A 12,760-nucleotide genomic window follows, 5' to 3' on the forward strand; every position below is an offset into this window, starting at 1 on the left:
TTCCCTACAAAGTGGCCCATATAGGCATGGGAGCAAGCTTCCTCTGGGGACATAAAGGCCACCACAGATCTCAGAGGGAGAGGAAAAGTGTATTCTTGCATGGGACTCGTTTTTAGAGCTGCACACCTGCAGTAGTCAAAGGGTTGGCGGGAAGATGAGAAGCCGAGCAGGTGGCTGATGAGCAGGAAGCTGATGCTGGCCATGCAGACAATGTGAACGGGGTACTCTAAGTCCAAGTGGTGGGTGGGATATAAGAACCTATGTAGCACCTTCTATCATGTTATCTTTTTAATAAAAACTCAGACTATTGCAGTGAAACTGGATGTCAGCATTATTAAACCCAATGTCTTTTTGAAGAATCCACGTTGCTTTTTACGTGGCCAGCTAAGCTAAGCTGGCAAGCTTCAGTTTTGAGGGGCACTTTGGAGCTCTGACAAACTGCTTGGGGAATTGTAAAAATCATCCCATATAGCATTTTTCTACAACTGATCTTTTAAGATGAAATATAACCCCACTCCTTAAACAGAGCTACTGAAATTGAATATAAATTCAAGTCAAGACGAAACTCCCAACAACTCAATTCTTCAAACCGCATTAATGCCGATTGCTGCTATTTGAGTTTTGTTCTGAGCTACAGGCGTCTGATGCCTTCTCCAGTGATGACAATGCAGGGATGCAGGTTGAGGTCACCTCCAGGAGGCCTGATGGCTTCACTGACACAGAGTTAGGGACTCTGGGAAAAGGCAAGAGCAGCCCATGCCCATTGACTGATGGGCACACGTGGAACTTGCAGCTTCCCCAGCTGTGGCTGCGTGCAGGCGGCACAAACAGGAGCCCTCAGTTCCTACGCAGCAGAGGAATGCAAAAAGCTTTTCCTCTGAAAGGAAGATAGCTCTCAATTATAGTGGACCTGGAACAAGGATTGCAACGTAGCACCAGCTGTGAGCTTGTAAGTCATACATGCCAGCTGAAGGATGAGAGAGCCAAAAGGGGATGATTTGGAGAAACCCCCAACATGAGCTGGCCCACAATTTGCTGATCATATGGAGTTTATATACAGAATTCTGCTGTGATGGATTCTGCCACTGAATTTGCTTTTACCACCAGATGCCTCTAAGGACATCTGCTAATCTGTTCAGAGAAATCTCAAAGCAAGACTGTAACAGGCCACAAGGGGGGGGGGAATTGAAAGCAATGCCAAATTGAGGCTCATTCTTCACACCAGGCATCCTGAAATGACTTACAGGTGTCTCGGACAACATTCCTGCAGAATTTTCATGTATTATAGCTATTCACTTTGCACAAATGTACTCAAAAGTTGCATTCACACCAAAGCAACACACACACACACAACAACCCTTTTGATTGAGACACCCAGCTGAGATGCTCCCAACTGCTGGGTAATCCCAGGTCTGCCATCACTGGAGGTGTCACAGCCTTCCCTGGGCTCCCTGACCTTGCTTACACCACTGAGATAAGGGGCCTCATCTCCAGGCCTGCAAGGAAAAAGGAATCATCCTGTGGGAGGTCATGAATGTGTATCAGGCCTTCCAGGCTCGTATGCTTCAGTCTTGAGGACAGCCAAATTGAGGTCTGATAAGCCAACAGCGATGGTCCAGAGAAGGCAACCAGGAGGTCATGAACATCCCAGCTTGAAGGCAGGTGACAAACAGATCAGAACTAAAGCAAAATTCCAAAGCCATGAAAGCTGAAGTCAGGCTGATTAATTAATTATTTACAGTCTCAACTCAGCTGGAGGTGTTAAGAAAACCTCAACTCCTTAGAGCAGCATTTACCTTTCACGGATGTTCAGATGGGTTCATTTCAGTCTCTTAATTAGTTCACACACCAGCTATGTTAGAACAAGTTAATGCTGTTTCCACAAAGCTCTCAGAGCTCTATGGCCACTCCAAAAAGGTGGATTTTAATCCATAACCACCAGTGTAAGCACAGTCACAGAATGAGCGAACAGCAGCCAGCCAAGAAGCTCTCTCTGCATTCACAGGTCTCCTTCAGGAGCAGGGCAGAAGCCACCTCTCAAGAACCCAGACTTCAGTGCCCTGCTCTGCTCACGGGGATGACAAGGCTGGTACCAGGAGCTGGTGCCTGTCCCTGACGCTACTGAAGACTTGCTGAAGCCTGGACTGACTTTGGGATGATACAGCGGGGAAGGAAGAGGGAGCTGAGCGAATTATGGATGCAAGAAATGTAAACAAACTCCCTGATCATCCCAGCCAGGGTCTCTCTGCATTTCAGGGAAAACAGTTTGATGTATTTGCCTGGCTTGGACTCCAGGACCGATGCCGCTCACCCTGCCAGCCATCTGCCACATGGCTTTTAGTTCTCCAGGCACACATGGCCAAGAGAACATGCTCCCACACCGCTGGCTGCCACACCACTGCCTGTCTGCTACCCTCCATTCTGATAGGAAAGCTTTAATACCTGACAGAGGTCAACAGCTTTAACACCTGACTCCAGCCCAGGCTGAGTAGGAGTTCAACAAACAGCACTTGTCAGTGAGTCAAGAGCTGGACACTGCCACCAACCTCTGACCAGGAGGAAGCATTTGCCCCAAAGGCAGAACTTCTATCAGCTTCTCTTCCTTAACCCTGAATGACATCAGTGGTCTGAAATGGGAAACCCCCCTGCAGGTACAGAGCTCTTGGACCTCCACACACACCCTGGCTGTACTCATCACTAACTTGTCTTAAATGTGAAATTCTCATGGAAAACAGCAACCAAGAAAACAAAACCCCGACAGAGCTTCCAAGTCCAGAGGAATAAAACATAACAAACCCCAGCACAGAACAGGTAAAAGGTGAAGACTGTCACTGCACCAGCGACACCGTGCACAACGCTTTGATTAAGCCATTGACAAATCTGCTTTAGGGCAGAGAAATTTGGAAACATCAGGCAATCAAACTGTGAAGTCTGTGAAAGAATGTGATTAATGCAAAAATGTGATGAAACTAATGTGCTTGGCTCCAGAATTTCATGGCACACCCTACACTGGAACCAAATCTGATGGCTTCTTGGCGAGCGGTGCCCCTCTGCGTTCCCCGAACACGGTTATCCGTGTCCTCTTTGTTTTCTAGGTCTGATCAGAATCCAAAGCTTTTATTGTAGCTACATTTCTAAGGATGTGTTTCCCAGGATATGTACCCATAAACAGAGACGTGTACATGCATATATACTCTGAATAATTGCGCAGAATTTCACTCTTCCCTCCTGAGACATAAAAGAGCCAAGTGTTATTAAATTTACGGCGAGTTCGTCATAGTTTTCACATAATTTTCTTGATGCACTGCAGATTTTTTAACAGGCTGCTGCTTCCTTTCCTGTTTAATGTTAAGGTATTTGTCCAGTCTCAGCTACACCAACATCCTGGATTTCTAAGTTTATCAGCCCCAGGGGCAAATGTGTCATTTTCCCTGTTCTCCTCTGCCCTCCAGCTTTGTGTGGAAAAGGAATACAAGGGCCTGCACAGCTCAGGATGCAACAAAGGACTGCAAACTCAGATTACCAATGCTGCGGTCAGCACGAGGCTGATCCTTCATGGATGGCAGAGACACATCAGGATGCACTCCGTGACTGTGACCTCCAATTACAGGAAGCTGGGCATGACACCAGCATCCAGGCAGGGGCAGGAGGCAGGCACAGAAGCAGACCTGGTATTTGTTGACTCAGATTTGGTATTGTGGCTCCTGCAGTTAATTTTCTCTTGGTTATAGACCCACTTTATGTCTCATTTTTCTTTCATTGCCAAAAGATGTTTTTGTGCACATTGGAATGTGCTCTCCAGGGGAAGACATACAATATAACTGATGCAAAGGAAAATATTATACACCAAGGCAGATGCAGAGAGGTTCAAAGAACTGCCTGTCTGAGGGCAAACTTCCCCATCCCTCTGCATACCTGAGCAGCCTTCTCTTTAGGCTGCGAAGTTCAAAACTGTAGGAAATTATGCTCAACTCAAAACACTCAGTTCCATGGGGCCACCTGTAAGCTACAGCAACCCATTGTGACCTGACAATGGCCACCCAAACACGGAGTGCCCTTGGGGGAATCCACCTGCCAGTACTGCATAGGCTCTTCGCAAGTGAGGCCTTGAACCCTATGCAAGAACACAGGTACCATTTTCCCCCAGTGTGCAGAGGGGACCTTTTTGGGGGCAATCTGGGCCGCTCTCATACCATACATCCCAGAAGTGTTGAATATTGGAAAGAAAGTGTGTGCAGATGCAAGCTGAGTTGGATGGACAAATGACTCCTTCACAGGATGGTTGTTGGCGGTGAGAGACGCTGGACTCTAAATATACAGCAAAGAAGCAAAACCAGCTCCAGATACTCACACATCGGTTTGAGCTGCCCGATGAGTTCCTCTTTTGTCCACTTTGCCCATTCCTTCTTGTCGGTGTTTATTGAGCACAGGATGGGGCCGCACGGTTTCCCGCAGTCCTCGATGGCCGGGACGTTCAGGTAGTGCACCAACACGATGTCTGGGTTCTGCAGGGACAGCGAGCAAGAGTTACATTGTTGGGGCCAGCACTCTCTGCATTTAACTTCCTAATTAAAACTGTGACAGAAAGCAGCGTGATCAGACCCCAGACTGTACTGGATTTCCCAGAGATAAGAGCTGTTCTTTAAGACAGGTGGCAAAAGACAGCACCTGAGTTTGCACAAGGCTTCCCCCATCCTGATGGCCTCTGCTTGCAACTCTCCTGCTCCACTTGTATGCTCAGCATGAACCTCTTTTTCAACCCTTACAACACCAAATAGTTGCAAGAGTCCTGCAAACACCACTGACAATGCACACCAGGTAATATGCTTTGGTTTAAGGGACCTTTTGTTTCTTTGAGACAATGCTTCCATCAGTTCTGGTCCACATCAAGCTTTTTTGAATATAGAGAAAGTCACCTGAGAACACCAGGAACAGCCACACTCTCCATACAGTGAGAGAAAGCAGGAGGGAAGAGCCGAGGAGGCTCACAAACAGTATTACAGAGAGCCCCAAAGATGGGCTCTTTACAGACAAGCCCGGAGAATTCCTTGTCTTTTGAAGATGTTTGCAAGCTGCAGACGGTTGGGACTGGAAGAGCGCTTTGCAGGACAGCTGCAGGCGGACAGAGAGGTGCCGGCTCCTGCAGGCTGATCCCGCAGCTGATCCCGCTCTCCTCTCCCTTCCCGCGGGGCTGCGGGGGGAGGACCCTGCTCTGACGCACTGCGGTGCCGTCCCACCGACACCTGGAGCAGGAGCTGAGCTCTGTGTCACCACCCTGCGAGTAAATGAATCATCTTAACAACAGCAACAACTCCGCCAGCTCCCCAACAGCGTCCCAGGGAGATTGTTCAATAGATAATAACAAGATTGAGGAGATGATTTCTTTCCCTTAAGTCATTTACTCCTAAGTTCGCAAACTTTAATGACTGCTTTGGAATTATTTATAAAAATAAACAGGATAATGGTGTAATTAAAACTCTAATGTTTCATTAATGCTGTTAGAGCCCTGTTCTAGGGGGGAGTGGGAACACAACCCATCATCCGCTTGCAAAGGTGGTGCTGATGGCAGCACTTGCTTATGAAACCAGGGGAGAGCTGGAACAGGACACGGACACCTGCACCAAGGAGACCTGTGGAAGGGAACTTCTCATGGGCAAAGCACAGCACCGAGGCCCAGCACGCTGGAGCTGCACCCGGAGCAGCCCAGGGCAGGGGCAGGGTGGCACTCAGCACTGCTGGGTGTGGGGTGACCGTGACTCCCTCGTGCACCCCGCACATAGGGAGCATCCTGTGCATCCCCAAGATCAGGGGGAGCTGGTCATGTCTCCCAGCTCCTCCAGGCTGGTTAAGAAGGTGCTGGCAGGGGGGAGGGCCACTGGTACCCATGTATAGCACTGTGACAAGCAGAGCAGCCCTGCAGAGCATCTGCTTGGTAAGCAGATACATCCCTCTGTCTGGAGAAGCTCTTTCAAGTTAGGAAGACGTGCCAGTAGGAACTTGCATTTTCCCCCTCTATGGTCAGAACTGCAAGCAGGGGATTTCTCAGTGAAGATTCTGTGAGGAAGCAGTATCAAATTCTTGCAGCCAGTGCTAAAAGAGTTGTACTGCACAGGGAAGTGGCAAAGAAACCCTGTAAAAAACAGCTAGTAATTTATTTCAGAGTGGTTTTGGAAAGTGCTAAAGCAAAGAAAACGGTTGGCTCTTCTATTCCTGAGATTCTTCTGTAGACAAACAACTGGACCTTTTGTGTTCAACTGTGAGGTGTTCAAAACCTTCCTTCTCACAGGGCACATCTGCCTCAGACAGAGGCAGCCAGAGGACACAGAAAACCATCACAACTTCTCGTTCTACAAAAAGTACATCTGAAACATCACAGTCCTCGTGCATAATTCAGAAGAGGTTCAGATAGTAAAAATGATTACCCATACACCCAAATAGTCTCCATCAGCTAATTTAACATAATTAGTGATCTAGATGATGAAGTAATAAAAAGTAATACGCTTCAGAGATTTCATGTAAATACACCTCTTGCTCTCAGGGAAGTTTCAAAGAAGGGAGCAAAGACACAGCCATGGATGATGTGGCAGTTCTGCAGGTGCTTCTACCTTCCTCTCAGGTAAACTGTGTTTTTCACAGCCTGACAGTGCCTGTTTGTCACCAAGCAGGTCAGGATTATGGGGCTTCCTGGCTTCAGTGCAACACAAACAAGTGGACCTCAGCAGTGGACTGGCACTGGAACTTAGACTTTTTATATATAAAAGCATACAAAATAAACACAGACCAAACAGGTTTGTTCCTTATGGCTACATCTAAAAGCTGACCTTAGGCTGACAAACCTCATGAATGCCAATCCACTTGGTGAACTGAAATGTTTTGACACAAATGAAGAGAATACAAATGTTTTGGAAAACTCATGATCAGCAGCGAATCACTATCTGTGGTGACCTACCAGGAGAGCAAGAGAGATGTGAAAGACTGAAAGAAAAATTACAAATGTAACTTCCATGCAGGAAAGGTGTCAGGACAGTGGACACGCCATGGCAGAGGCCCTTCACTGGTGTGGCAGGGGGGAACAAGGGGAGCCCTGGACTGGGCTGCAGATGGCTCTGGAAATACTCCTGCTGGAAATCTGCCCATCGTTCCAGTGCCTGGAGCCTCAGCAGAGTTGCTCTGCTTCCCCCACACCCGAATTGAAGGCGCTGCCATCTGTCCCTGACCTGGACAAGGCTGCTTGGCTTCTTGTGCCTCCTCAGTGTGGCAGAGGAACTGCCTCCACTGCTGCTGGGGGGTAAGCAGGAGATGGTACAACAAGTGGTTAAACACAAAAAGTCGTTGGTTTTGATGAAGAAAAATGCAACTGCAACATCTGCTTGACTCTTGTTTGAAGCTTCATCAGCCCTAAGTGGTCAATAAATCAGACTGGCGTGGCGTTACATTTCTTCCATGGCTTAACCATTAATCTAATGCCAGTTCTCATGAAAAATGAGGGAGAAAAACTATGTGATGGTGAAAGTGTACACATTATCCAGAAAGTGATAATGGCACATAATGGTGCTGCAGCCCTCCATCCCAGTGGCTGGAACAGCCTGGCAGCCTCCTCTGCTGCCCACCACACACCATGGAAACTATCTGACTAAAACAGGGATTGTTTGTTCCACCAGCCTGCTCCATGTGGGGATTTTTCACAGGAGCAGAAACACAAAACTGGAACAGTTCTGGGATGGGAGGGGGGGGGGAGAGGGGGCAGGGGCAGCCAGCAAAGGGCTGACCAATGTTGGGGTGAAGGAATGGTCAGTTCCTCCAGAGCTCCACGACGGCTCAGCCACAGGGAAAACTCTCATTTCAGCAACCACCTTTTGCTTCTTCTTCACTTCCCAGAGTCAGTCCCCTCCAAGGAGAAGTCTGCAAAAACCTCTGCCTTCCCAAAGCATGCTGGTTTGGTTCTCTTCTTCTATTCCTTTTTCTTTTAAAAGCAAAAATCAAAAGCCATTTCTGGCCAGCTTCCAGCTGCTCTTCAGTTGCTCAGCCAAGGCAATCAGCTCAAGGCAAAATCTCACTGGCAGGAGCTCCCAAATCACCGATGACCACAGCTGAAGATAATTTTATTTGGAAAAATACCTCTGAGCTGAAAGTTTTGCATTTGTACTCCCTGCTGGAAGGATGAAAGGAAGTAAATTATCCTCAGGGGTGACGAGCGTCAGTGAATCTCATCTCAGCCAAGGAATTACCCCCAAACGCAGCCACTTGCCCTGGTTAGCACTGGACACCTGTGTCAGTTCTGTTGTGTCAAACCTGTGAAGTTCTACACGTGGTGAAACCAGCCTGTTCCAGCTCTAAAGGCTACACCACGAAGCAGAAGGGTAGGAGGAGAGGAGTATGACAGTGGGATGCAGAGGCAGCTCCTGTGCCCCCCTCTGTCCCTGTTCACCCCCAAAATTGTAACAGGTTTTTCTTTTCTGGCAGCTATTCATTTACAAGGTTTACTTTGTATTTCTCAATCCAAAAGGCTGAAAAGGAATCTCAGCTTTCTGGGAAGATAATTCACATCCATCGCTGTGGGGTGACAGGATTAATATCTGACAGCTTATCACCCCCCAAAAAAGATAATGTAAAGATGTCCCAAAAAAAGAGAATATAAAGAGGTTTTTGTGGTTTTGAGGGGCTACCATTACATGATGCTTCAGTACCCACAGGTAACTCAGGAACAGGTACTGGGAGTGCCTGTGTATCATCTATACGTTATCTAAAAATCAAACCAGTGAATGAAACTATTCCCAGACACATGGATGACAGAATCTTCTACTATTTATAGCAGTGTCTTTCTGGAGAGTTTCCTTTGGATTTTCAAAGGTTTGAGAGCAGAGTCTGGGATACCCGAAGAAAAAGGCACAAATACATAACACAGACACTGAAGTAATGGAATTTTTTCAGGGACCAAATGCTAGCTTTGGGCAAGATTATTGGTTTGAATCCCAGCATTTTCTTTATCCTTGAACTAATTTCTAATTGAGGTCATGCTATGGAAGGTAACCTGGTGGCTGATGCATTAGAATATATTAATCTTCCACACTAAATGTGAAAACAAAAAAAAAATCCACTGCCTTTGAGCGCACAACCTACTGCCTTAATTTATCTAGAGCTGGGCATGTTTAATTAGGGAGAACGAGACAATTACCAGAGATATAGCACAGCCCTGGCACCCGAGCTGAGGCACTGGAGCACGGGGGAGAGAGTGGGACCCCAGAGCCAGACACAAAAGCCGTTGTTGTGCTGCAGAGCAGGACTCCTTCTGCTGGGAAATCCCTTTTAGCTAGCAGAGCACCTTGAATTAACCTTGTCCCTATGGCTCCAGCTGACAAAAGCACTGCTGGAACTTCTGGTCCTTCAATAGCTTCCTCAGGAAGAGAGGATGCTTGGAGTCAGCCAGGCAGAGAGACACTGGTGCATGTGTGGTTTTAATCAGCATCCTGACATGCACTTGCTCAGGAACTGGTGCCAGTTGTCACTGTCCTTGCCTGGGCACAGGAGCTTTGGGTCCCCTCTGGGGTGGGGGCAATCCCCACCATCCTCACCACCGCTGCATCCCAGCCATGACTGGGGCCTCAAGATTTATACCCTATGGATACAGTGCTTGTCTCAAAAGGTCAGCCAGCCCACAACTCCAACATAGAGTCATTTTCCCAGTTTTTCAGCCCAAATTCTTTTGAGTTTTTTTGTTTAAGTTGAATAATTTTTGAGACAAGAGACTGGCTACAGGACGATACAGCTCCACGTACGGCAAATATTGAAAGGCTTGGAAAGCAAAAAATTATTTTGAGATGACGAGATTTCCTGCAATTGTTTTAAAGAGAATCAGGATTTAATCCGGCTGTATACTTTATAACATGTTCCCCAGTTCCTCTTCAATACCTTGGTAAGGGCACAGCACACAGAGCAGTGTGGGCATCATCAGGCAGCATTTAAATAGTGTGAGAAGCAAAATAAGAGAGTCTTAATACAGAACAAATACCAAACACTCACTAATACATCATCAAATGTGATTTGAAGATATTTTATATAGAAAGAGCTGCCGATGAATACTCCTGAGGATCATGTTTACTTAACATACACTTTGAAAGACACAGAGTAATAACATGCAGTAATTCCTGGTCTCCAAAGTTCCAAAAGAAATTGATTTCTGAGATGCTTTTTATCTTTCATAGCAATACCTCTAGTGCTAGTAAAAAGTGTAACAGGAGAATGATGCTGCACAACCAGAAACATGCAGCAAAATAAAACAGAAGGTACTTCTCTTTCTCACACAGGTATTGTTCTTCTGGACAGTGGAAATTTCTTTTCATCTGTGTCACCTCTCCCAGCTGGAAGCTTTAACTTACACAGGCAGCTGACAGGGACAAGATAATTCTGCCATGAGCTGGTACTGTGTTTATCTAGGCACATGCAGGGAGCTTTGGTGCTGACGCAGGGGTCCCAGGGACAGCGAGGCAGCAGGGAAGGCTCCTGTCCTGCCTTTTGCCCCAGAGACCATGAAAGTGGTTTCATGGGAAGGTCTAAGGAGACCCGAGTCTGTGGAACCTGAGCACCTGTGGCGTTGGTACCGCCCAGCACGCAGGGCATCAACAGCAGCGCATCGCTCAGCACAGCCTGGCTCCCACCCATGTCCCCAAAGGGTTTTCTCCAAGAAGCACGGTGGGCTCCAGGCTGCCACCCACAGAGCAAGGCTCTTTTTCAAACCCGTGGTTTTCACTGTTTCTCTGGATTCTTGAAAGACCAGCCCGAGACTTTCATAGCTTTGAGCCGTCGGTCAGAAGAGGTGCCAGGGCAGCTGTCTGACTCAGTTAATAGCCTTCTACAGCTATGCCACTGCTTGTGTAGAAAAACACAACCATGATTAAAGCATGCAGAGAAAACTTAGAGAAAGCAACGTGCCCTACTTCAGCTTGCTCAGAGATACTCCTTCTTAACACCCCCGCTCAGGAAAAGTGTGAAACAGCAGCAACAGCTGCCTTTAACCCAGCTGCTGCATCCAGCACCGACTGCCTCTACAGGGAGACAGATTTGCCATGGAAATCACCAAGGCATCTCCTCCTCCTCCCTGTCACTTGCTCTCTGCAGTTTTACAATTCATTCTGCAAAAGCCTGGAGGATTTTCAAACAATAGCACTGAGGGCAAAGCAAAGGTTTCTTTGGGTTTGAACTCCTTTGAGATACTCTTCCTGACAAATGAGGCTTATTATAGCACACTCATCCCTTGCTATACTGAGTATATTCTGCTACTCCAGCTCTCCACCTTTGAAGACTTACATTTGCACAGTGCCTCTATGTTTTCCTATGTTACACTTGTATATTGCAATCATTTCCAGAATAGTGGAATTTCTTCTGCAAGCAAAGTGGTGCAGAGGAGAACATCAAAGCCACATGATGTTTCAGTGTCCTACGCTTGAATTGTGCTTTTCATTTTCAAAACTCAGAAATCTCAAAAATTCAAATCTCAAAAAATTTGCTAACTGATACAGCCCAATTTATACATCGGGCTTACTTGATTTAACAGCAAAACACAAATCTTTGTGGGGTAACACAAAGCAAATGCTTGATTGCCCATAAAGCACCAGTGAGGAACCTCCCGGCCTCCAAAACTGCAGATGTGGAGCAGAGTTTTGCCCTGCAGCTGCATGAATACTTTGAAATCATGTTATGCTGCCCATGCACACATGGGCAAAGTCCCAACAAATCACAGACACAAATGTAGATATTGAGGTACTGCATATGCTGTAACAGTGCTGCTCTCTTTGCAGGCTGCTGCTCTGTAAAAGATTTGCTACTGCATTTGGACTATTTTTCCCCACAAGTGTGAGCCAGAGATCCCTCAGCTGACATTTGTGAGGACTCTTTATTTTCTTTTCGTTCTGAAGTACAGAATCTCTTCTCCCTCTTTCTGTTTTTATTGCAACCTTTACATGGGAATTCTGTCATTGCATTTCAAACGAGCTCAGGCAGAGCTCAGCTCGGAACACTTCCATCCCCATCATCGGCCAGAAATGCCAGCATTATAAATCATGCCCCAAGTGGCTTCTGCCCTTTCCCAGCTCACCCAAGCCAGAGATACAATAATAGTTGGTCTGAAGTAAGAAGAAATTTTAATTTCAAAGCTCCACTGACATTCACCAAGTGCTTTCAAAGTTTCTATCAACAGAATGCACTGCTTCCAATTCTAGTTGGAATGAAGATGGTGCAAGTTTTTCTCTCAAGCTGATGGCCTAGTTTGCCTCAATAACACTATTATCTGTTAAATATTAATGCACTTCTGTGAATTAAAAACAGTTCTATGTGCACCGGCAGATACTTCACTTCTTACTTTTTTAATTGGTATTGTTGTAGGTGGACCAAGTAATAGAAAGCTGACATTTCCAAATACTAAACAAGAAAAGCCCAGGAGAATGTACTGAGAGCTCATGATAAGCTTTCCCTCCAGAGACACGCTGTCCTTCAGCACTGCTCTTAAAGCTTCACCAAGCTCCAAGCTACTTTTGTACATATAAAAATGATTTTAAATCATTTGGAAGAGGATTGCCCCTCACACCCAGTGTACACTCCCCACAGCAGTGGCACGATGGACTAAGGATGTGTCTAAGGGTTGGCTGATCTGCACGAGGCAGCAGAGCAGCAGCTCAGCACTTCACAGCCCCACACATCCCACCTGCCCACCAGGAAGGGAGCTCTCTGCAGTGCTGGAAGGTGATGGCAGCTCCAGCAGCATCCA

General features: G+C 46.8%; 1 protein-coding gene across 8 annotated transcripts in view; it reads right to left on the reverse strand.

Moving 5' to 3' along the window:
• CAMTA1 (calmodulin binding transcription activator 1) overlaps positions 1–12,760 on the reverse strand; it is a 232,511-nt gene that overhangs the window by 51,401 nt on the left and 168,350 nt on the right. For all 8 annotated transcript variants that reach the window (XM_017735059.1, XM_017735061.1, XM_017735064.1 and 5 more), the window contains one exon: positions 4,352–4,505. In XM_017735059.1, the coding sequence (XP_017590548.1) occupies positions 4,352–4,505 (154 nt within the window). The remainder of the gene's footprint in view (positions 1–4,351; positions 4,506–12,760) is intronic.

The sequence above is a fragment of the Corvus brachyrhynchos genome, unplaced genomic scaffold, assembly GCF_000691975.1.
Source record: "Corvus brachyrhynchos isolate BGI_N302 unplaced genomic scaffold, ASM69197v1 scaffold395, whole genome shotgun sequence".
Lineage (NCBI taxonomy): Eukaryota > Metazoa > Chordata > Aves > Passeriformes > Corvidae > Corvus > Corvus brachyrhynchos.